Source organism: Eptatretus burgeri, chromosome 16, assembly GCF_056783735.1.
Source record: "Eptatretus burgeri isolate ZD-2024b chromosome 16, Ebu_testis_v1, whole genome shotgun sequence".
Taxonomy (NCBI): domain Eukaryota; kingdom Metazoa; phylum Chordata; class Myxini; order Myxiniformes; family Myxinidae; genus Eptatretus; species Eptatretus burgeri.
The window spans coordinates 42,015,868-42,038,367 of NC_140976.1; the positions used below are offsets into that span (position 1 = coordinate 42,015,868).

General features: G+C 44.7%; 2 protein-coding genes across 10 annotated transcripts in view; one reads left to right on the forward strand and one right to left on the reverse strand.

Moving 5' to 3' along the window:
* The window catches only part of LOC147010951 (uncharacterized), a 42,878-nt gene extending 42,665 nt beyond the window's left edge, over positions 1-213 (forward strand). Inside the window, exon 3 of the mRNA XM_085860323.1 lies at positions 75-213. Within this exon, the coding sequence (XP_085716449.1) occupies positions 75-213 (139 nt within the window). The remainder of the gene's footprint in view (positions 1-74) is intronic.
* LOC147010952 (phospholipid-transporting ATPase VD-like) overlaps positions 1-22,500 on the reverse strand; it is a 180,233-nt gene that overhangs the window by 19,065 nt on the left and 138,668 nt on the right. For 5 of the 9 annotated variants that reach the window (XM_085860336.1, XM_085860338.1, XM_085860339.1 and 2 more), the window contains 7 exons: positions 22,337-22,413; positions 18,835-18,960; positions 18,066-18,266; positions 16,921-17,001; positions 16,183-16,287; positions 8,734-8,921; positions 6,231-6,335 (listed from right to left, as the gene is read on the reverse strand). In XM_085860336.1, coding sequence (XP_085716462.1) covers positions 6,231-6,335; positions 8,734-8,921; positions 16,183-16,287; positions 16,921-17,001; positions 18,066-18,266; positions 18,835-18,960; positions 22,337-22,413 — 883 coding nt within the window. The remainder of the gene's footprint in view (positions 1-6,230; positions 6,336-8,733; positions 8,922-16,182; positions 16,288-16,920; positions 17,002-18,065; positions 18,267-18,834; positions 18,961-22,336; positions 22,414-22,500) is intronic. The other 4 variants (XM_085860334.1, XM_085860333.1, XM_085860332.1 and 1 more) reach the window with 4 other exon arrangements.

Here is a 22,500-nt window from a genome sequence, read left to right on the forward strand (position 1 = left end):
TCTTTTCTGTCTTTTATTTTCAACAACATCTCAACAACGCCATCAATTCCACAACACCGCCATCTTCTCCACAGCGCCATCAACACCGTGACACCATCACGCCTTCCTCAGCGACAGCGGCAAAATGCCGTTGACACGGACACGCCACGCCGCATTGGAGGCCACATTCCACCGTCCGTATGCAAACAAGCCGCTCTGATGAGCTCTGATTGATTCAGATCAAGATGAGCTCTGCCTCCGAAAGGACTGGCCAATCAGAACGTCCGTGTGCAAACAGCCGTGAAACTGCCGATTTGCATATTCAGATCAAGATGAGGTCTGCCTTGGAAAGGACTGGCCAATCAGAACGTCCGTGTGCAAACAGCCGTGAAACTGCTGATTTGCATATTCGGATCAAGATGAGGTCTGCCTTGGAAAGGACTGGCCAATCAGAAATGGGGTTTCCACTAGAGGTGAAAGGACAGAGGTGAAAGTAGGCGGAGCCAGCCTCAGGTGAAGGTTCGAAGGGCGGTCACCCCCACCCGATAAAAATGGCGGAGTCGCGTCCCAAGAGCCAGTTGGAGTCGCGTCGCAAGAGTTGGAGTTGAGCGCCAAGAGCCAGTTGGAGTTGGGCGGGATCGAGACGCAACGGAAGAAGTCAAGTGGTTCAGTTCCGTGGGCCAGTTGAGCGTGGGGAGTCGGGGTCGAGTAAGCTGCGTCGCGGTCTGGGCAGAAGGCCCTGAGAGCTTCGAGCGGCGCTGAGGAGTGAACGGGTCCTAAAAGAGCATTAACTCTAAGAGAGCAAGGCCCGTTCGCTCCTCTGAAGCGTTGTCGGCCAAGCCTGATCAACCAGGCCGCGGGGAAGGCCAAGCGACCAAAGAGAGCCACCCGCCAAGCTGCTTAAGCCGCTCAAGCGACTGGCATGTTTTGCAATGCCCCAGGTGGAACAGAGACACAGGGGTCGTCGACCCGAAGACCGTCGAGTCGCCACCAAGGGGCGGCCAGGTAGCCAGCCCGGTCTCTTGGAGTCCTTCGGTCATCCCGGCTCTGAGTACCAATAAAGGCTCACGAGCCCTATTTCTTTTCCTTGGGTTTTGTGTAGAAGTCTGTGGCACCTTGTCTCTTTAAGTAGGAATTGTGATTAAGTGCATGATTGCGTGTACATTCTTGCATAGACCTCGGCTGTAGGCTTTTTGCTCGTGTCATGTCCCCATCCCCCCATTCATTGACTGCTTACTGTAAATAAACGCTACATTGTTTAAATGTCGATCTGCTCGTTTGCATCATTTTCCTTACATTGACTGCCACTATGCGTTGGGGGAATTAACGGGCTATTAAAGCCGATAAAAGTGATAATCTGGTCCGACGGAACTTGGCGATTTAAAACCGCTCGGCAAAATGCACACGGGACGAGCACGCCTAATGGCTCGTTCTGTACAAGTTCCCGTCGAGGTATAAACTCTCGGTATTTCTGTCCGTGCGAATAGTTAGGTATATCGACAATTCGGTGATTAACCCTGTAGCGCATGGACAGAATATTGACAAGTTTATGGTGCGTTAAAAGGCACCCGTAGCTGGTTTCCGGGGTTGTCCGCCGGAAAGCTACGACTAGATTCCGGCCTTCGGTGGGCGCGCGACCACATTTGACTGAAGCGGTCGTGCGAACGCCGGCGGAAATCTGTAAAAAAAAAAAAAAAGAAAAAAAAAATATATATATATATATATATATATATATATATATATATATATATATATATATATATATATATATATATATATATATATATATATATATATATATATATATATATACGGATTTTAGAATTCGGTCTGATGAATGCATCCACACATCCAGGTCCTCAGACAGTTATTTCCTTAAATGCATGTTCAGATTAGCCCCATTACATCCCCATGTCTAATGGGATCGTAAATGTGAAGCGTTGAGAAGGGTAAAGGATAGATTCCCTCTCTTCTGGGAAGCTTTTTTTCTTTACGACAGACACTGTCACACACATTTCTTTCACGAGCTCTGAAGCCCACCCTCATTTTTCGTCAGCAGTATTCTTTCGCAAGCTCAGACGCCTGCCTTTTTTGAGAGCGCACGGTTCGTCATGGTAACTGTGCCCCAGTGGGGCAGGGTGAGCTTGGGGCAGACGGCACCCCACGGAGACAGCCCGGGGATATAAAAACGGGCGAGAGAAAGCGTGAGGCGCGTTCTGTGAGGAGAGACGTTCTGAGATATTAAAAAAAAACGAGCGAAAGAGGGACGTTCTCTGAGGAGAAAAAGTCCAGAGAGGAAAAAGCAAAGGGTGAGAGAAGCGACCAAGAAGCGGGTGTCTAACCAGCGCCGGAGACAATTCGCCCTTCCAGTGCTTCGGCAACCAAGTGTGTGGGTGTGAGCAGTGCCGCCAACAAGTGAGGCTCGGGTCGATCACCAACAACACCAGGGTCTAAACCTCCAACGGACGATCTTGGTGCCCTCCAGACTTCGACTGGCGTTCAAGGCTGCCCCGCGAGAGGGTGTATGGCAAAGCTGGGTGCTGGCGACGGATGTGACGCACATTCTTAAGGACGTTTTCGCTTCATGGACGACTTTCTGGTGAGCGAAACTATTCTCTCCCTCCCTCTGAATGATCTGCTGGGTACCCTTGTCTGCGTTTAGCTGAAAGTCAACCCCTGATAAGCATCTGCTCTTTGTCTCTTTCCTGGCATTTTGATTGATTTTGCTTTGAAATTCTTTATTTACCTCAGTAAATAAAAAGTTCTTTTTATTTATTTATTTTATTATTAGTAAATTCTTGGTCGATTTCTAACCTGTCCGTGTTTGTCCTTTCCTTCTATTGGTCTAGCATTGTTCGAACTGAGATAGACTGGGAGGTAATTACCACAGATTTGACAAAAAAATTGTCAGCACGCACCAGCGGTTAAAACGCTCGACCACCCTAATTAAAATCTAATCAGATAATATTGGTGCTTTGCCGAGGGTGCGCTCCCCGCTCAAGTAACCACGTGACCTCTCGTTAAACGGAATAATTAGACTGCGGACACTGGAACGCGTGGTTGACTGGGTGGCGTTCGTGGTTTTAAAACAACCCGCCATACCATAGCGTTGATTGTGAGCGGTGGCCCCTGGTCCAGCTCTACCGAGGACAACCGGGGATTAATCCCTCTGAGTGACAAAAGCTGGTGTCTCGGTACCCATGACCGCAACATCTGGTGTCGGGAGTGGGAGATTTTTCGAACCCCTTGTCAATAAATTGGTGTCAGGTCGTCGACTTGTGGTGCGCTTCACGCACCGCGAAATTCAGAGCAGTTAGACCAAATTTTAGCTAAATTTATTGGGACGGACAATGGCAGACCAACACGGGCAGATCCCGGTGGGCCATGTAGATGATGTAAATACGGATACGGAATTGACCCAGGACCCGGATGAGGTCACAATGGAGGGTGAAGAGGAAGCAATGGGAGAGATGGAAAATAACCCCCACCCTCGGTCTCTGGAAAATGCAGCGCCGATAGCGCAGAACGTCGGGTTATCGCCACCAGTGCTGCCCGAGAATGACATGATGTTGTTCATGAGGCAATTAATGGCACAAATGAAAATGTCGAGCAAAGCGATGAGCAGAAAAATGGACGAAAACAACAGAAAAATGGATGTGAAGGGCGAAGACACCAATGGCAGAATGGAAGCGATGAGCAGGAAAATGGACGAAAACAACAGCAGAATGGAAGTGATGAACAGAAAATGGACGAAAACATCAGAAAAATTGACGTGATTGGCGATGAAATGAAAAGAGAGATGAGTGAAGCGATGCGCAGAGAAATGGCAGTGGTACGAGAGGAGGTAAGGGAGTGCAGAATCGGTGTCCGGTAAGAGATGAGGGAGAGCGAGGCCAGACTGATGGGAGAGATTGGAAAGATAACGAAGGAGGTGGAAGGACTGAGGCTAGGACAGAATGAGTTGAAGGAACAAATGGGGAAGAACACAGGGGCGATAAAGGAGTTAAGGGCCACCAAGAAGGAGACAACAAGAGAGATGACTGCAATTAAAAACGAATGTAAAATGGCACACGAGACACCAACGAAGAAAGTAGAGGAGGTGACACAGACGATGGGAACAAATGAACGGGAAATGGAAACACAAATAGAAACAACGAAGGTGACGTTAGAGGGGGAAATACAAGGGGTGCATCGGGAATTTACGGGGGCCAGTAGTTTATTAGTGGATGCAGGTACCCGAGGAGAGGGGCCTGGCGTGCCAGTGTAGTGTTCAATGGGACCGGGTGCCCGAGCAGCAGGGCCCGGGGTGCCAAAATGCCATGTGGGCATCGAGGGGGAGTGGCAGTGAGGGCATCCCCCCATGTTAGGGTGAGGAGCAGGCAAGCTCGGAGGCAGCTACAGCGACCCGGGGGTGCTCCTGGTGAGTATGCAGGTGGGCAGACCTGCTAGTGGAGCCACACTACCCGGCCACGAAATTGTGCGATGGCACAGAAAGAAAATTTGGTAGGCAAGGCCCACAATTGTAAGAGCACCAACACGTAGGCGATGGGAATTTGGGTTGTTAGAACCCCATCGTTTAACAAAGGCCTCTTGGCAGGGTATAACCCTGGGGAAAGTTTAAAAGTGTAGCAAAATTAGCGTAGTTAGGATTGATGAAGACTCCTTCACACCATCCACTGTCGGGATGATCGCCGACTGCTGGACTTGCCCTCCTGTCGGACTCGAACGAGACTTGTCGCGACGTAAGTGTGAGACTGCATGTAGTTCGGCTCTTCCTTTTCAAAGAACTTTGGGGGGATTGGGGACGAATTTGGCAATGGGGATAGTGGGATATAGGAGACAAGACGTAGTGACGAATTGTAAAAAGAGGGGGGCTAGGGTGGTGTATATGGGTGCGGATGAGTCGGGCCAACCTCGAGCTCTCTCTCTCCCGGCACCACCGCCACTGCCCCAAGTATGTGCACACCAAGGACCGGCTGACCATGTTGGTCGGACCTGGTGTTTGGCATTACCCGGTTTACATTTTTTATTTTCTTTTCTGTTCGCTTTGTCTCGCCACTGCCCCAGGACCATCAAGGAGAAAGAGGGAGGAAAAGTGGAGGGCAAGAGAAACAGGGAGGAAAGTGGAGGCGAGAGAAGTGAAAGGAAAGTGGAGGCGAGAGAAGTGAAAGGAAAGTGGAGGCGAGAGAAGTGAAAGGAAAGTGGAGGCGAGAGAAGTGAAAGGAAAGTGGAGGCGAGAGAAGTGAAAGGAAAGTGGAGGCGAAAGAAAGTGGGGCAAAAGAAAGCCAGGGAGGGAGAAAGAAGAGGAGAAGTAAGCGCGAGAAGCGAGCAAGAAGCGGGTGTAAGCGCAAAAGAGGAGAAGAAATCGAGCGTGTGGTGCGCTTGTGGGTGTCTGACCAGCGCCAACAATGAGACAATTCGTCCTTCCCAGTGCTTGGGCAAGCGAGCGTGTGGTGCACGTGTGGGTGTGAGCAGCGCCGACGTTTGAGGCACGGGTCAGTCACCGACGGACCGTGTGGGTCACTGGACGTCACCAGTTTTGTGAAGTGTGAGGAACTGCCCGTGTCGCAGCACCAGGGTCTAAACCCATGACAGTCGACCTCTGTGCCCTCCCAGACGTCGACTGGCGTTCAAGGCTGTTCGCGAGTGGGTGCACGGCCAGGCTGGGTGTTGGCGACGGACATGACACGCACGCACACATTTCAGGACGTTTTCACTTCACGGACGACTACTCTGGTGAGCGAGACCATTCTTTCCCTCCCCCCCCCCGAATGATCTGTTGGGTACCCTTGTCTGTGTTTAGCTCTAAGTCAACCCCCCCCCCCCCCCGATAAGCATCTGCTCTGTTTCTTTCCTGGTATTTTGATTGATTTTGCTTTGAAATTTATTCTTTCATTTACCTCAGAAAATAAAAAGTTATTTCCATTTATTTACTTTATTATTAATAAATCATTTGTCGATTTCCAACCTGTCCGTGTTTGTCCTTTCCTTCCATTGGTCTAGCATTGTTCGACCTGAGATAGACTGGGAGGTAATTACCACAGATTTGACCAAAAATAGTTGGCACGCATCAGCGGTTAAAACGTTCGGCCGCCCTACTTAAAATCTAATTGAGATAGCATTGGTGCTTTGCCGAGGGCGTGCTCCCCGCTCAGGTAACCACGTGACCTCCAGTTAAACAGCATAATTAGAGGGTGGACACTGGAACTCGTGGTTGACTGGGTGGCGTTCGTGGTTCTAAAACAACCCACCGTGCCACAACGTTAATTGTGAGCGACGGCCCCAGGTCCGGCTCTACCGAGGACAACCGGGGATTAATCCCCCTGAGAGACAAGCTGGTGTTTCGGTACCCATAGCTGCAACAATACACACACACACACACACACACACACACACACACACACACACACACACACACACACACACACACACACACACACACACACACACACACACACACACACACACACACACGTTAGGTTGAAAACTAAAAATTAAAAACCCCTTTTCTCTAAAACCGCTTAACGGATCAATGTGAAGCATGTTGCTTTACAGTTTATATCATGAAGCAAGGGCAGTGGATCACAACTGCAAAGTTTCACATCGATCTCTCCAGCAGTTTCCGAAATATGATTTTTTAAATATTTTCCTTGAAACCAATGTGGCTGCCACACCACGTGGGTGATGACATAATTTCAAGTCGAATGTATGGAGTAAGGGCAGTGGATCATAAGTGCAAAGTCTAGTATTGATAGGTTAAATGGTTTCAGTGAAATAATTGTTTAATTATTTCCTTAGAACCAATGTGGCTGCTACATCATGTGACTGATGAGGTCATTTTAAAATAAAATATTTGCAGCAACAGTGGTGGATGATTACTACAAAGCCTCACATCGATTGGCTAAGTGGTTGCAGGGAAATAAATATATATATATATATATATATATATATATATATATATATATATATATATATATATATATATATATATATATATATATATATATCCTTGTGTTGGCTTAGTGGTTATGGTGGCGGCTTGGGATCCCAGGGTCCTGAGTTCAAGCCCTGTTGGCTGTTGAATTAACACCAGGGGGTTGACTCAGCCTGTCATCCATCTGAGGTCGGCGAAGTGAGTACCAGTGTACTGGTCCCGGTGTATGCCCCGGTTAGAATAGGTATACCATATCCCTGTGTGTCGTAAGAGGCGACCAGGGTTGGTGTCAGGAAGGGCATCCGGCCATAAAACATTGCCTCAAGAAAAAGCCTAACCCCTGCACAGCAGGGAAAAATGGCTGTAAAAACGGTCATTTTTTAATATATATATATATATATATATTTTTTTTTTTTTTATATGATCGACTCGGCATAGGGAATATTGGTTGAAAATTTCAACATCGGTCATATGGTCTTGCAGCCATGTTGGACAAAACAAAACTTTTTCCGATCAACGCGACACTCCAAAGATGTGATTGGCCACCAATTCTGAATTTGATTTGATAAAGAGGACGTCGTGAGTCAGGTGTCCGATCGAAGTGAGGTGGCATGGTTTTTTTTTTTTCACCATATAAATTTCACGAAATTTTCACCAGAGATGCGACTACTCATGTAGAATGTTTTTCTGATTACTATGATGTCATAGGTCACATGGTGTGGCAGCCATGTTGGAAAAATGGAAAAACTTTGGGTCTCTGCATCTCTGAAACGGCTCCATGGAAAAAATTGAAGCTTGGCACATGTGAAATACTACCCATGGGAAACAAGTGTGATTTTTTTTGATGATGTCATACATGGCTTGGCTTCGTTATGACGTTGTAATTGCACACGTCAAGCGCTTTATCCGATCAGTATGAAAAATTTTCAGGGTCATCTCGGGCTAAATTGTAATTGGCAAAAAAATGACGACATCATAGGTCATGTGGTTTGGCAGCCATATTGTTTTTAACATAAAACCTTCAAAAATATTCTCTAACGGCTGAACAGTTCGAGGCAAAACTTTACAGGTATGATCGCCTATCCATGAGGAACAAAATGTTCTCCACCTATGATGTCACAAGTCACAAAGTTTGGCAGCTATGATGTTTTTGAAGAAGAAACATTTTAAAATCTTCTTCAGAACAGCTTGACAGATTGAGGGGAAATTTCACTTCCATGTTCTGCAAGCCTTTGGGATACCAGGGTGTTCACGAATAATTAATAGGTCACATGGTCTGGCAGCCATATTGGTTTGAACAAAATTCTATTAAAAAAAAAACATCTCTTTTGAACTGCTTCAACAATCAATGCAAAACGTCATAGTTATGATCTAGTAGACATGTGGAATATGTTTTAACTTTTTTTTACCTGATCAGACGCATAGTCTAACAGCCGGAATTATTTAATAATTTAAATCTGGGTTTCATGATTTAAATCAAACTTGGTGCAAGTATGAATAATGATGTAATAATGTGGGCAGAGGCATATCTAGCGATGTCGTGACGTCAAAGATTGCCATTCTAGTTTTCCCATGCCATCCCTACATATAGAGTTCTACAATACTCCATGATAATCAACAATGCCTTTGTTAATATTCAACATTTTATTCAAATAATATTTGTTGGGAAAAAAAAAATCAATAAATTGCATGTTTAAACAGCGATAACTTTGGTTTGCAGAAAGGCATTTGTACAGTTCAAAGAAAAAAATTGTCTTGATTGGCTATTTACACTTTCCAGGTTAATTGTTGAGGTTCCAAAAATGTATGCAGGTACCCACCTTGGTAGTAGTGCCACCACAGGAGTAATTGTACACACGAGGTAGTTACGCGAATTGTGTACCAGGTACTGGTTTACTCCATATGGGTTAGATGGTGGGCTGCAGGTCAGGCACAAGGAGCTGTAGATGCCAAGAAAGGTCATGTACACCAGCAGACTTCCAACCATTGCTGCAAAATGCACTGACGTCTGGAAACACAGCAAGGTGAATACGTTTCGTTAAAGGAGAATGTCAATGATATACTGTTGTGGCCAAAAATATTGGCACCCTTGCAATTTTTTCAAATAATGCACCATTTCTTCCACAAAAATGTTGAAATAAAAAAAATATATATTGGTATCCACATATGTATTTCTTTGATTTGTAGTGGAACAAAAAAAAACAAGAAAAAGAGTAATCAGAGATTGCAGACCCTCACCAGGACTTCTTTTGAGTGGTGTATTTTCATCGGTTTTAGGGTAAATCCAATATGGCTACCAAACCATGTGACCTATGATATCCATATGTGTGAACCTTTTGTTCCTCATGGACAGGCAGTCATACGTGTAAAGTTTCACCTCGATTTGTTCAGCCACTTAAGAGATTTTTGAAGGTTTTTTTTTTAAAGCAATATGGCTGCCGAATCACCTGACAGATGATATCATGAATTTTTTTTCTGTTGACCATTTTGTCCCTAGATAATCCTCAATAATTTTCATATTGATCGGATGTGGCGTTTTTACATATGCAATTATGACATCATAATGAGGGCACCTATGATGTCATAAAAAATCACTAATTCCCCTTGATGAATACTTGCTGTGTGCCAAGTTTAAATTTTTTCCTTGGTGCAGTTTCAGAGATACAGAGGTCCAAAGTTCTTCCGTTGTTCCAGTATGGCTGCCACACCACGTGATCGATGATGTCAATTATCATGAAAACATCATACATGAGTAGTCGCACCAATGGTGAAAATTTTGTCTCAATCCAACAATTGGTTGCAGAGAAAAACACGAAAGTTCTGTGCAGACAAACAAACAAATGAAAAATCGTGCTGAGCACGACACTTGGCGAATTAGTTGACCTTTCCGTGTGGTGGTCCAAGCTGTAATGTGATGGAATGTGTGGTGTTTATTTGTCCGTCCATTAATAAAATGACGTTAAATCACGCCAATAGCTAAAAACTTTGACGTCATACGCTTGCGAAAACTATGCATAATTTGTACTAACATGCATTTAAAAACATTTAGATATTCCATTGAAGTTTGTTTTGGCGTCAACAGGAAGTCGCTACAACTTCTGGTCACTGAGTTATGACCAAAAATGTGTTTTCACATTGTGTGACGTCACGTGATGTTTAGTCCGATTAAGACGGGGTTTGGACGCGGACGGTCTCAGGTGGATTGCCTATCAGGTGTAAAAATTTAAGAACGACTGGTCCAGCCGATTGGGCTGTAGACGACCGGACAAACAAACAAACAAGCAGTCATAGACTGGTACTTACGAAATCGTCAACTTGACCTCTGACTTTGTCTAATAAAAGCTGTCTCAAGAGAAGGTATCGACGCAAACCAGAAGTTTCTACGATGATTCTGTACCAAACCATCAAAAATTGAATTTTTGACCTCACTGTGACCTTGACCTTTGACCGATTTTGACCAAAATCTAATCAGCGCTTGCCATGACCCTCCTGAAGCACGTGGTGTAATTTGACATTGGTAGCTTCTTCTGTTCTTGAGTTATCGTGCCTACAAACAAACAAACAAACACACAAACAGAGGACGGAAGTCATCAATATACTTCCGAAATCTTTAAATTTCGTAAGTAACAAGCAGTCATGGACTGGTACTTACGAAATCGTCAACTTGACCTCTGACCTTGCCTAATAAAAGCTGTCTCTAGAGAAGGTAGCGACGCAAACCAGAAGTTTCTACGATGATTCTGTACCAAACCATCAAAAATCGAATGTTTGACCTCACTGTGACCTTGACCTTTGACCGATTTTGACCAAAATCTAATCAGCGCTAGCCATCACCCTCCTGAATCACGTGGTGCAATTTTACATTGGTAGCTTCTTCTGTTCTTGAGTTATCGTGCCTACAAACAAACACACACACACAAACAAACAAGCAGTCATAGACTGGTACTTACGTAATCGTCAACTTGACCTCTGATCTTGTCTAATAAAAGCTGTCTCGAGAGAAGGTAGCGAAGCAAACCAGAAGTTTCTACGATGATTCTGTACCAAACCATCAAAAATCGTAACGTCGACCGAAGCAAAAATCTCCATTTCTCCACGCAATTATTTAATATTATTTGAGCAAAGTCACAAAACCGTAATATTCGGCCATCCACCAACAATCTTTACATAATACGACGGCTTAGCGAGTCAGGCATGCGATGATAACCTTTATTGGGATATAAAAAAAAACTTAAACACGATCTTTATCGAAAACACCGTCAGCGCGCACACGGAAAACATTTACGTGATCAACGAGGCCACTGATCGAGCGTGCGCTGCACCACGTGACGAGCTGTAACGCGTTGAGTGAAATATTTTTTATACAATCTTAAAACGTCTCCAAAACATCCGATTTTTACCAGAATATCGACAACCGAGTTTTAAGCGTCCGAAGCGATCGCAAAAACCGAAGACAAAATTAAAATCGAAGTTAAAACGAACTCGTAACGTCAAGCGAAGCAAAAATACTCCATTTCTCCACACAAATTTACGGAATTATGTTTGACCTCACTGTGATCTTGACCTTTGACCGATTTTGACCAAAATCTAATCAGCGCAAGCCATCCCCCTCCTGAACCACTTGGTGTAATTTGACAATGGTAGCTTCTTCCGTTCTCGAGTTATCGTGCCTACAAACAAACACACAAACACAAACAAACAAGCAGTCATAGACTGGTACTTGCGAAATCGTCAACTTGACCTCTGACCTTGTCTAATAAAAGCTGTCTCCAGAGAAGGTAGCAACCGAAACCAGAAGTTTTTACGATGATTCTGTACCAAACCATCAAAAATCGTAATGTCGAGCGAAGCAAAAATCTCCATTTCTCCACGCAATTATTTTATCAAACTCACAAAACCTTAATATTCTGCCATCCCCCAACAATCTTTGCATAATCCGGCTTCTCAGCGAGTCAGGCATGTGACGATAACCTTTATTGGGATAAAAAGACTTTTAAACACCATCTTTATCAAAAACACCGTCAGCGCACACACAGAAAACCTTTACGTGACTCAACGACGCGTCTGCTCGAGCGCACTGCATCACGTGACAACCCGTGATGCGTCGAGTGAAATATTTTTTATACAATCTTAAAACGTCTCCAAAACATCCAATTTTTACCAGAATTTCGACAACCGAGTTTTAAGTCCTCAGCGATCGCAAAAACCGAAGACAAAATTAAAATCGAAGTTAAAACGAACTCGTAACGTCGAGCGAAGCAAAAATCAACATTTCTCCACGCAATTATTTCATATTATTTTATCAGTCACAAAACCGTAATATTCGGCCATCCACCAACAATCTTTCCATAATCCGACGGCTCAGCGAGTCAGGCATGCGACGATAACCTTTATTGTGATAAAAAATGACTTTTAAACACCATTTACTGTATATCGAAAACACCGTCAGCGCGCACACGAAAAACCATACGTGAGTCAACGACGCGTCTGCTCGAGCGCACTGCATCACGTGACGACCCGTGACGCGCGAGTGAAATATTTTTTTATACAATCTTAAAACGTCTCCAAAACATCCGATTTTTAACAGAATTTTGACAACCGAGTTTTAAGCGTCCTAAGCGATCGCAAAAACAGAAGACAAAATTAAAATCGAAGTTAAAACGAACTCGTAACATCGAGTGAAGCAAAAATACTCCATTTCTCCACATGAATTTACGTAATTATGTTTGACCTCACTGTGACCTTGACCTTTGACCAATTTTGACCAAAATCTAGTCAGCGCCAGCCATCACCCTCCAGAATCATGTGGTGTAATTTGACATTGGTAGCTTCTTCCATTCTTGAGTTATAGTGCCTACAAACAAACAAACAAACAAACAAACAAGCAGTCATAGACTGGTACTTACGAAATCGTCAACTTGACCTCTGACCTTGTCTAAAAAAAAGCTGTGTCTAGAGAAGGTAGCGACGCAAACCATACCAGAAGTTTCTACAATGATTCTGTACCAAACCATCAAAAATCGAATGTTTTGGATGTTTGACCTCACTGTGACCTTGATCTTTGACCGATTTTGACCAAAATCTAATCAGCGCTAGCCATCACCCTCCTGAATCACGTGGTGTAATTTGACATTGGTAGCTTCTTCCGTTCTCGAGTTATCTGTACCAAACCATAAAAAAATCGAATATTTGACCTCACTGTGACCTTGACCTTAAACCGATTTTGACCAAAATTTAATCAGCACTAGCCGTCACCCTCCTGAATCATGTGCTGTAATTTGACATTGGTAGCTTCTTCCCTTCTCGAGTTATCGTGCCTACAAACAAACAAACAAATGGAAGTCATCAATACACTTACGAAATCTAAAGATTTCGTCAATAACAAACCAACAAACAAACGGAACAGACCAACATACTTGACAAAATCGAAGATGTCGCCAAGTAACAAACAGAGCCAAATGCAATACCCTCTCCTGTCTTGAGGGTAAAAAGCTGAAAAAAGTACTAAATCTTATCTTATTCCACACAGAAATCCTAAAATGGCCCAGACAATATTATTGGCACCTTTTAGAAGATGTTAGAAATAATTAGATTTCAAGCAGGTGATTCTCCTTTACTTTGGAATTGAACTCACCTGTGGTGAGTTACAGGTGCCTGCAATATAAAAATCATTCATTCAACCAGTTTGAATGGAGAAAAAGGAGTCATTCTGCTGTTTTGTGTCACTGTGTGTACCACAGTGAGCATGGAGAAAAAAAGGAAAACCAGAGAATTGTCTGAGGATTCAAAAAGCACCCAGGAATGGTTCAAGACAAAACGCTGGACTGTACTGAAGTGACCAGCAATGAGTCCAGACCTAAATCCCATTGAACACCTGTGGGGGGATCTGTAAATAGCAGTTGGGAGAAGGCATCCTTAAAATCTGGAAGAACTGGAGCAGTTTGCACAAGAAGAGAGGGCCAAACTGCCAGTTGAGAGGTGTCGGAAGCTCATTCATGGCTATAGGAAGTGCTTGGTGTCATCCGTGGTCATCCAAGCCAATCCCTCGTAGCACTGCAGTTAGAGCAGAGAGTGGTAGGCTCTTGACAGAGGAGTCTGAAGTGAAGGCCCGCTGGGCTGGTTACTTTGAGTGGTTGTACCAGGCTGATCCACCAGCTGTCGAGTTGGACTTCAAGGGTGTTACAATCCCTGTTGCTGACCCTGGAATAAACTGTGGTCCACCTTCGCTTGTGGAAACACGGGCTGCGGTGAACCAGTTGAAACGGGGCAAAGCTCCAGGGATCTGTGGCATCCATGCTGAACTTCTCAAGGCTGGTGGAAATGCTGCACTCGTGTCGTTGCATGCAGTTTTGTGCTCTGCCTGGAACACAGGCATCATCCCAACTGATTGGAAGAGGGGCCTTGTTGTTCCTCTCTGGAAGGGGAAGGGTGATCACCAAGACTGCAACAACTACCGAGGGGTGACGCTGCTCTCAGTGCCGGGCAAGGTCTTTGCTCGGATAATTCTTGATAGGGTTCGCCACCATCTGCTTGAGCACCAGCATCCAGAGCAGTCAGGCTTTACACCAAAGAGGTCAACGATTGACCGTATCCTTGCTCTTCGTGTCCTCACCGAACGCAGACGAGAGTTTCGGCAGGGGCTGCTTGCAGCCTATGTTGATCTATGTAAAGCGTTCGATTCAGTGAATCGGGATGTCCTCTGGAGGATTCTTGGTCTTCGTGGGGTGCCACCAAAACTGATCGATCTGATGTCTCAACTCTACTCTGGAATTGAGAGTGCTGTGAAGTGTGGTGGTACCATCTCTGACTTATTTCCAGTTGTTACTGGAGTTCGTCAGGGGTGTGTACTGGCCCCCACACTTTTCAGCACTTGTATGGACTGGATTTTAGGGAGGATGTCAGAGAGATCAAGCTGCGGTGCATCGTTTGGGAATGTCAAGATCTCGGACCTTGATTTTGCAGATGATGCAGTCATCTTTGCGGAGACTTTAGATATCCTTTTGGGGGCCCTCGAGGTGCTGAATGAGGAGTCGGAGCCGCTGGGATTACGGGTTTCTTGGGTCAAAACCAAGATACAGGCTTTCAGTGACATCTTGGATGCTGCTATCCTGTCTGTGTCTGTTTGTGGTGAGGATGTTGAGGTCGTGGAGAGATTCACTTACCTTGGCAGTGATATTCATGTCTCTGCTGGCTGTGAGTCAGAGGTCAGTAGACATCTGGGTCGGGCCTGGGGAGTCATGGATTCACTGGATTATGGGGTGTGGCTCTGCCGGTACCTGTGCGGGAGGACGAAAGTCCGAGTCTTCAGGTCCTTGGTACTTCCAGTCTTGCTCGATGGATGCGAGACTTGGACTCTGACCAAGGATCTGAGACGGAGACTTAATTCCTTTGGTACCAGGTCTCTTCGGAGAATCCTTGGCTATCGCTGGTCGGATTTTGTGTCCAACGAGCGGTTGCTGAGAGAGACTTGGATGAGATTTGTTACCTGCATAGTCCGTGAGCGTCAGTTGCAGCTGTATGGACATGTGGCTCGTTTTCCTGACGCTGATCCTGCTCACCAGATTCTCTCAGCGAGGGAGTCTCATGAGTGGAGGAGGCCAGTGGGCCGACCACGTGCCTCGTGGTTGCAGCAGGTTGACCATCATCTCAAGGAAATGGGGATGGGCCTTGCATCTGCCTGGGGGATGGCCAGACGGAGGCCCCTGGAGTACTGGCGGAAAGTGGACACAGCGACGCGCTGTTCTGGCACATGCTCCCATACCTGACCTGAAGTGCTTGACTGCAGTTATTTTGTCCAAAGGCTGTGCTACCAAATATCAAGTTGAGGGTGTCAATAATTTTGTTAATGCCATTTATTTTTTATTTTCTGATTTAAAAAGACATATTAAGTTCTGAATCAAAAACAAAGGTTCTGTAATCTTAACAGTGAAATCAAGAATTGTTGAGACAAAATACTTTATTCAATTTTAACTTATTTTTAGAGAAAAATTGTGAGTTATTTGTAAAACGTGCAAGGGTGCCAATATTTTTGGCCATGACTTCCGACCAGATTTGTCACCAATTAGAATCATATCTTTTAATTTGTATCTGGCTATTGCTTTGGAACAAAGAACAACAAATGGTTGCCTTCTTGCTCTACATTTGCTCTTACCTTTAACAGAAAGGAGATCAAGAACATCAGGCCTTGGTGCTGACTCTCACCTTGTGTTATATATTTTTTTCTGCTTCAAAAGACTTCATATTTCCATTAACACGAGTCTGTTACTTACCCAGGTTGTGGTCTCAATGGCGAGGTGGCCCAAAATGGTGATCATTGTCAGTGTGGTGAGTGGTGTGCCCAAGGTGAAGAGGTCAACATCAGAGTCTGCATAGGCCTGCGGTCAGAACACACCAGATTCTTTGATTGCGTGCATGGTTTTGATAGAAAAATATCGTTTTAGAAACAGCAGAGAAAGAATGAAAAAAAATACATGTATTGAAATACATAAGAAATCTTTAATGATTTTGATCAGAGATTGTTAAGCATCCATCTATTAAAAATAATCATAAAGATGCAACACATTAAACCAGTAAATGACAATGAACCACAGGATTAACAACTCATTCACATGAGGGTGGAATTTGGTAAGCATTTTGAAAAATCCAAATGGCATGTCAAAGCTTGCCTTCAAGTCATTTACACATCTCAGGAAATCAGCTTTCTTTCAGTGATTGTTGCTGGACTGTTTTATGATGATACAAGGGCATCAGTTTCAAATTACCTATAAAATGGCATAATAAAGGGTGGGATAAAAATACTATCTTCCTGGATAACAAAAGAGGAGGGATGTTTGAGAAACATTTTTTCTTTCAACAGGGAGCAAATTGGTCATGCTGGCTTTGGTACACTGCATCCATCATGGTAGCAAAAATAGGGAGCAAAAGAAGTTTAAAGCATAGAGGGATATGAGAGAGAAAAAAGGAAGAAGTGTTGGAAAAAAAACAAAAAACCAGAACGTTTGTCTTACAAAGTATGGCAGAAGAAAGCAGGCAAGGCTTTGGTACACTGCATCCATCATGGTAACCCAGAACACCACAATTAAGGACTCCTGAAAGCAAGAAGTAAAAAGTTAATATGAAAGGTTATCAACATGGAAGCTCCAAGGTGACATCCCTCACTCATCCTTCAGATTAGTTGGCAGCAGCCTCTTCCCTCTCTCTTCAGACCCTGACAAAAATCACAAGTTGGAACATGTCTTTGTCTTTCAATCCTGACAAATCTCACCCTCTCATTATCTCTCCAAAAGGACCATCTGGAGCCCCCCCCCCTTCCCCAATCTACTTTCTTAACAATCGGCTTGAAGAAGTTCAGTCACTCAAACTGTTATGTCTCACGATCAGCCATGATCTTCCTTGGTCAAACGACATTTCGAAGTTGGCCTCCAAAGACAGTCACTGATTGAGCATCTTGCGTCATACAAAGTCCTTCCTTGGCACACCTAAACTCCTATCCACCTACAAGGCCTTCATCCACAGCTTGATGGAGTACTGCTGTCCCCACTCGGCTTGCTCCCCTGCTTCACACCTTGCTCAGCTTGATGCTGTGTAAACCAAGACCAAGGGAAACCAACCCTCCCAACCCCCCCCACTTCAAGCCCCCTTATCCTAAGCCCACCTTCCAAATTTCCAGTGTTTACATTCCTGAGAGTTTACTTCTGTATCCATCTTGTCCACCCTGTGCGTCATCCCCTTCCCCCTCATTCCTTATTTGTCTGAGCATCCTTCTATTTTGTCCCTCAACTCTGCTGTTGGTGTGTTCCCCCTTTCTACTGTTCCTTTCGTTCTGTTGTGTATTGATCCATTTGGTATTCCAGCTCTTTCACGAGTCTGGACTTTGTATACTGACTGAATTATCTATTGATGTTGGCCACCTCCATCTCCCGTCTTCCTCCATAACTACTCATTATCTTTTCCACCTTCATCAACCTGATTGCGTGGTTCATACTTGTCCATCTGCTTAACACCCATGCAAAGACATTCTCCACCAAATCTAACCCTTATTATCCAATATCCATTGTTCTACTCTACTACCTTCATTATGTTCATGTTCTTCCCTTTGTTATCCAGATACATCAAAAACCTAGACACCATATACAAAACCAAAACTACATACCTGCTGCACCAGGCTACTTTGGTAGAGATGAGGAAACTTCAAAAGAGTTTGTGGCATGATTGGTCTATCAAATACAGCAGTGATCAGTGGTGGGACAGAAGTAAAAACGAGGTTGAAGAGAATGAGGTACCACTGGTCGAGCAAAGCACTGCCAGAGAAGCCACAAAACAGCTGGAACCAAAATAAAAAGAAAACGAACATCTGTGAATCGGGAAGGAAGAAAATCCAGCGAAAAAGTTAGATCTGGGATTCAGTTGGGTAAATATGGAGAATATCTGATTCATCACAAACCGCAACCTTTTCTTATACAAACTGCTCTCTCGAATCCAATCTTCCGTTTGAGTCATATCATTCATGGATCCTCAATGAGGGATAATGTGGTGGTTGCAGTTAATGGTCCAAATTAGACAATGTGGTGAGAGTAGAACAATTTGTCTAGGTTACCAGCCCAAAGGCATAGATTTTGTGAAAGCTACCATGGTGTACTTAATGTCCATAAGTGAAGGCAAGCAGATGAGCTGGCTGGACACCCTCGAGGAAGGATAGTGTGCTTGGGAAGACCCCCCCCGACACCCTCACCCCCACCCCCCCCGACACCTGCCAAATGTGAATGCAACTGTATGAGACAGCAGTTTATGTTTCTGTCACATGTAATAAGATTACATTGAAATAAGGAACAAATACTTCCAAAACCACAATGCTCTGAATTATTCTTCTATCCTTAAGTTAAATCAAAAGAGAAGGAGAGACAGTTTCCAATATCACTCACAGCATTCTTGTAAAGGAAATACAAAATCAAGTTGGTGAGGCGAACGGAGCTCCAATATCCATGAACTAGGAGAAGCTTCTGCAAATGCTTGAACCGAGATACAGCAAAGTCACTGGACATCACAGCCTGTTCACATCAGCCAAATAATAGACAGCTTTCGACAATAGAATAGTCTTTGCCCTACAGCTTTGTAATCATTTAACAAGACTTATTAGACTATTCACTTACTCTCTGAGATTTACCGTTATCACTCTCTAAAAGCAAAGTTAGCAGCATATGAGGTCTGACAATAAAGTTCCAGGATTAAAGCAATAGAAAATTATATTGTAAACGCACCAATTATGTTTAGTGGTCACCTTCAAAGTAATCTCTCTGGGAGTCTACACACACTTGCCAATGTCACCACCATGCTTCAAAGCACCCTTGGAAGTCGTTGTCTGAAAGGCCATTTAAAGGTCCCCTGACCATGCAAAATAAACTTGTTATATATATTGTTGTAGATTTCCGCCCGTCTGTGTGCGAACGACCACGTCTAACCAATAGCGGTTGCTTCACCCACCGAACGGACAATCCAGTCGTGACTTTCTGGAACAACGCCAGAAACCAGTCACGGGTGGGTTTTTAATCCCACCGCGGCCCAGTCCGTAATCTACCCGCGCGAAATAGGGTCAATCGCCGAATATCGATATACCGAAGTACCCGCGAGGGTAACCTACCGAGGGACCATACCTCGGTGAAGGCCTGCTTGGACACAAACCGCTTAAGCGGTCCGTTCCGTTCTGGGATAACCGAGCGGGTATTATCGCCAGACCTCGCTGGACCCGAATCTATTTATCGGCTATTTAAAAACCAACTATATTCCGAGTGCAAGATGGAGCAGTTCAATGAGGGAATGGACGCAACGAACAGGTTTACATTCACACAAGGACATTTATTATAATAAAGCACGTATGCAATTAAACAAGGCAAAACACGTATGCAATTATACAAGCAACAAAAGCATGACAAAAGAACTACAACCGTCTACTCATTATGTACAGTCACTTGCACTTAACAGCAGTTCCTACTTATTAGACGGGCCCACGGACACACGTACGCCCACACACACCCAATAAATGGTGGTAGAGGCCTTTAATAACGAGCTCCAGCTCGGAGGACAGGTGAGCTGAAACTCAGAACCTATCTCAAACCTCTCCACCTCATGTGGTCTTCAAGTTGTTCGGACCCGGGTTCCAGCGAGAGCGAGCTGGATCCAATCGCTGAGCCGCGATCCTTCCCGAGCTCCCACAAATCCTCCCGCGCTTCTCAACACGTGCTGGTGAGACGAGGCACCGATCCTTCCCGTCGATGCGTCGCTTCAGCGAGGAACCACCTCCCGCGCTTCTCAACACGTGCTGGTGAGACGAGGCGCCGATCCTTCCCGTCGATGCGTCGCTTCAGCGAGGAACCACCTCCCGCGCTTCTCAACACATGCTGGTGAGAGGAGGCGACGAACCTTCTCGTCGATGCGTCGCTTCCCCGAGGAACCACCTCCACGAAGAGGTCGATGAGTCGCACCAAGCCGGGAACCAAAATGGAGAACAAAGAGCTCCACGAACCAAGAAGAAGCCACCACTCGCAGCTCGAGCCGAGCGACCGGCTTAACTTCCCTCCAAACAGGGCAGCTTGAAGCAAAAAGCTCTCCCGAGCCAAGCAAAAGCCGAAGCTCACGGAACCGTCAAAGCAAAGAGCCTCCAAAAAGCCTCCTCCCGAGTCAGGCCTCAGCCGAAGCTCACTGAGCCAGCTGAAGCAAAAAGATTCCAAAGGCTTCAACCCGAACGAAAGCCAAGCAGGACCCGACGGTCTGCTGAACGACTCCCCTCAACTCCCCTCTCCAACTCTGCCCTTCCAGCTCTGCCCCCACAAAAGAAAAAGATCTCCTCTATCCTTCTCCGCCCCCCGTCCTCCACGCCCGGCATGACTCATGCCCTCGTGATCCATCCCCCCCGCTCAACCACAGGTGGGAGGGAGTTGTTGACATCATGAGTCACGGGACGGCATGGTTCTTCCTCTTCGCAGAACAGGGGGAGGGATGTCTCCATTGTTCGTTCCCTAACTATTAAATTGATCCGCAGCGCATCTAATCGATTTCTGAACATTTTAACAATGAAAGGTGAGCTATCTCGGGAACAAACACTTATAGACATAGCTGACAAAAGGAACCTGTATGTTGTGTGCAATCGAATTCCCAAATTCGTAACAATATATTAACTTGACCTTCCTCGTGAAGAAATCACCCATGTTTTTTTTAAATCAAAAATGGGATAATTAGAGCAATATTTCGATCATTTCTGGAGCTATTCACAACTTGCTATGCCCCGCCCCTTAAAAAATGGACTTCAGCGAATCTCTGCGTGATGTCACATACAGTAACTCGCACAGAGTGGATTGACTTGAGTCGAGATGTCGCGCGCCTTATACGGTACCTACAAATGCATTTTGCACGTTAGTGCAATCTCTGTGATCGTCTTAATTCCAGGGATTGTTTCGCTAAAGTTTTAAATAATTTTAGCCGTACTTTCGAAAATGCCTGAAAGATGTATCGTAGCAGGAAGCAGCAATACAAGCAAAGACAGTGTAAGCCTTCATGTATTCCCGAAAGATGATAATCGTCAGAGAATATGGACATCTAAAGTGAAGGTACTGCTTCCATTGGCATGCTATTCATTAACATTTAGCCAAAATGCAAGCCTGGTGTTGGCTCAGTGGTAAGGGTGGCAGCTTGGGATCTCTTTCTTGTCCTCTCTTTCTTGCTGCATGGCATGCTGTGGTTGTGTGCTCACCTGATGTTATAGCCTTTCAAACAGTTCTTGGAAGCAGGGTTTATTTTCAGGAAAGTTTAGAACTGCACAAATCTTTGAGGCAGGTGCCATGGCCCAGTGTTTGAGATTCTCTGAGTCTGAGAAGCATTTGTAATGGGTATTTTTTAACATTTTGTAGATTTTAAGTTCCTTTGTATCCTTTAACAAGGTACACAACACAGGATGCCTCACTGGAGTCTATAAAATTAGTATCATTAGCTAAAAGTATAACCATAAATATCCAAGTGCATTCAAAATGCGCAGAAATTTGGAACAGCCTTGCTAACTACTCAATGTCTCATTATAAATTTTATTATAAATATAAACTCAGTTTTTATTATAAATTTTAGTACTGCACAAAATTGGATTTAAAACTGCACAAATTCATTTAGAACTGCACAAGTAGGGGGTCTACTGCATGTTAAAATAAACCCTGCATGGAAGGCTCAGCTGCAAAAGAAGGCTCAGCTTACAGTGCAGTGTTCAAAGGGGAAAGGTATTGACACTGGCAGGAATATACACCTTTCTAAAGTTATCCTGCATACCAATGACATAACACCTTCAATTGAGCAAATAGTTGGCAATGAACCAGAAAAAGTGCCCATTTCCACCCACAGTCGATGAAATGCATCCTGTCCATCTAACTTCCCTGTACCACTGACCTGCAAACCCTCTTGTCCCTGAATACCCACTCCAACATCTGCTTCTTGTATCATACGGACATCATTTGCCCCATCACCTGTTGTAAAAAGATGCAAAAGTACATGGTGTTATCAAAATACTCAACATCCTATCCTTTCTAAAGTCCTACCTCACCAAAAGCTGC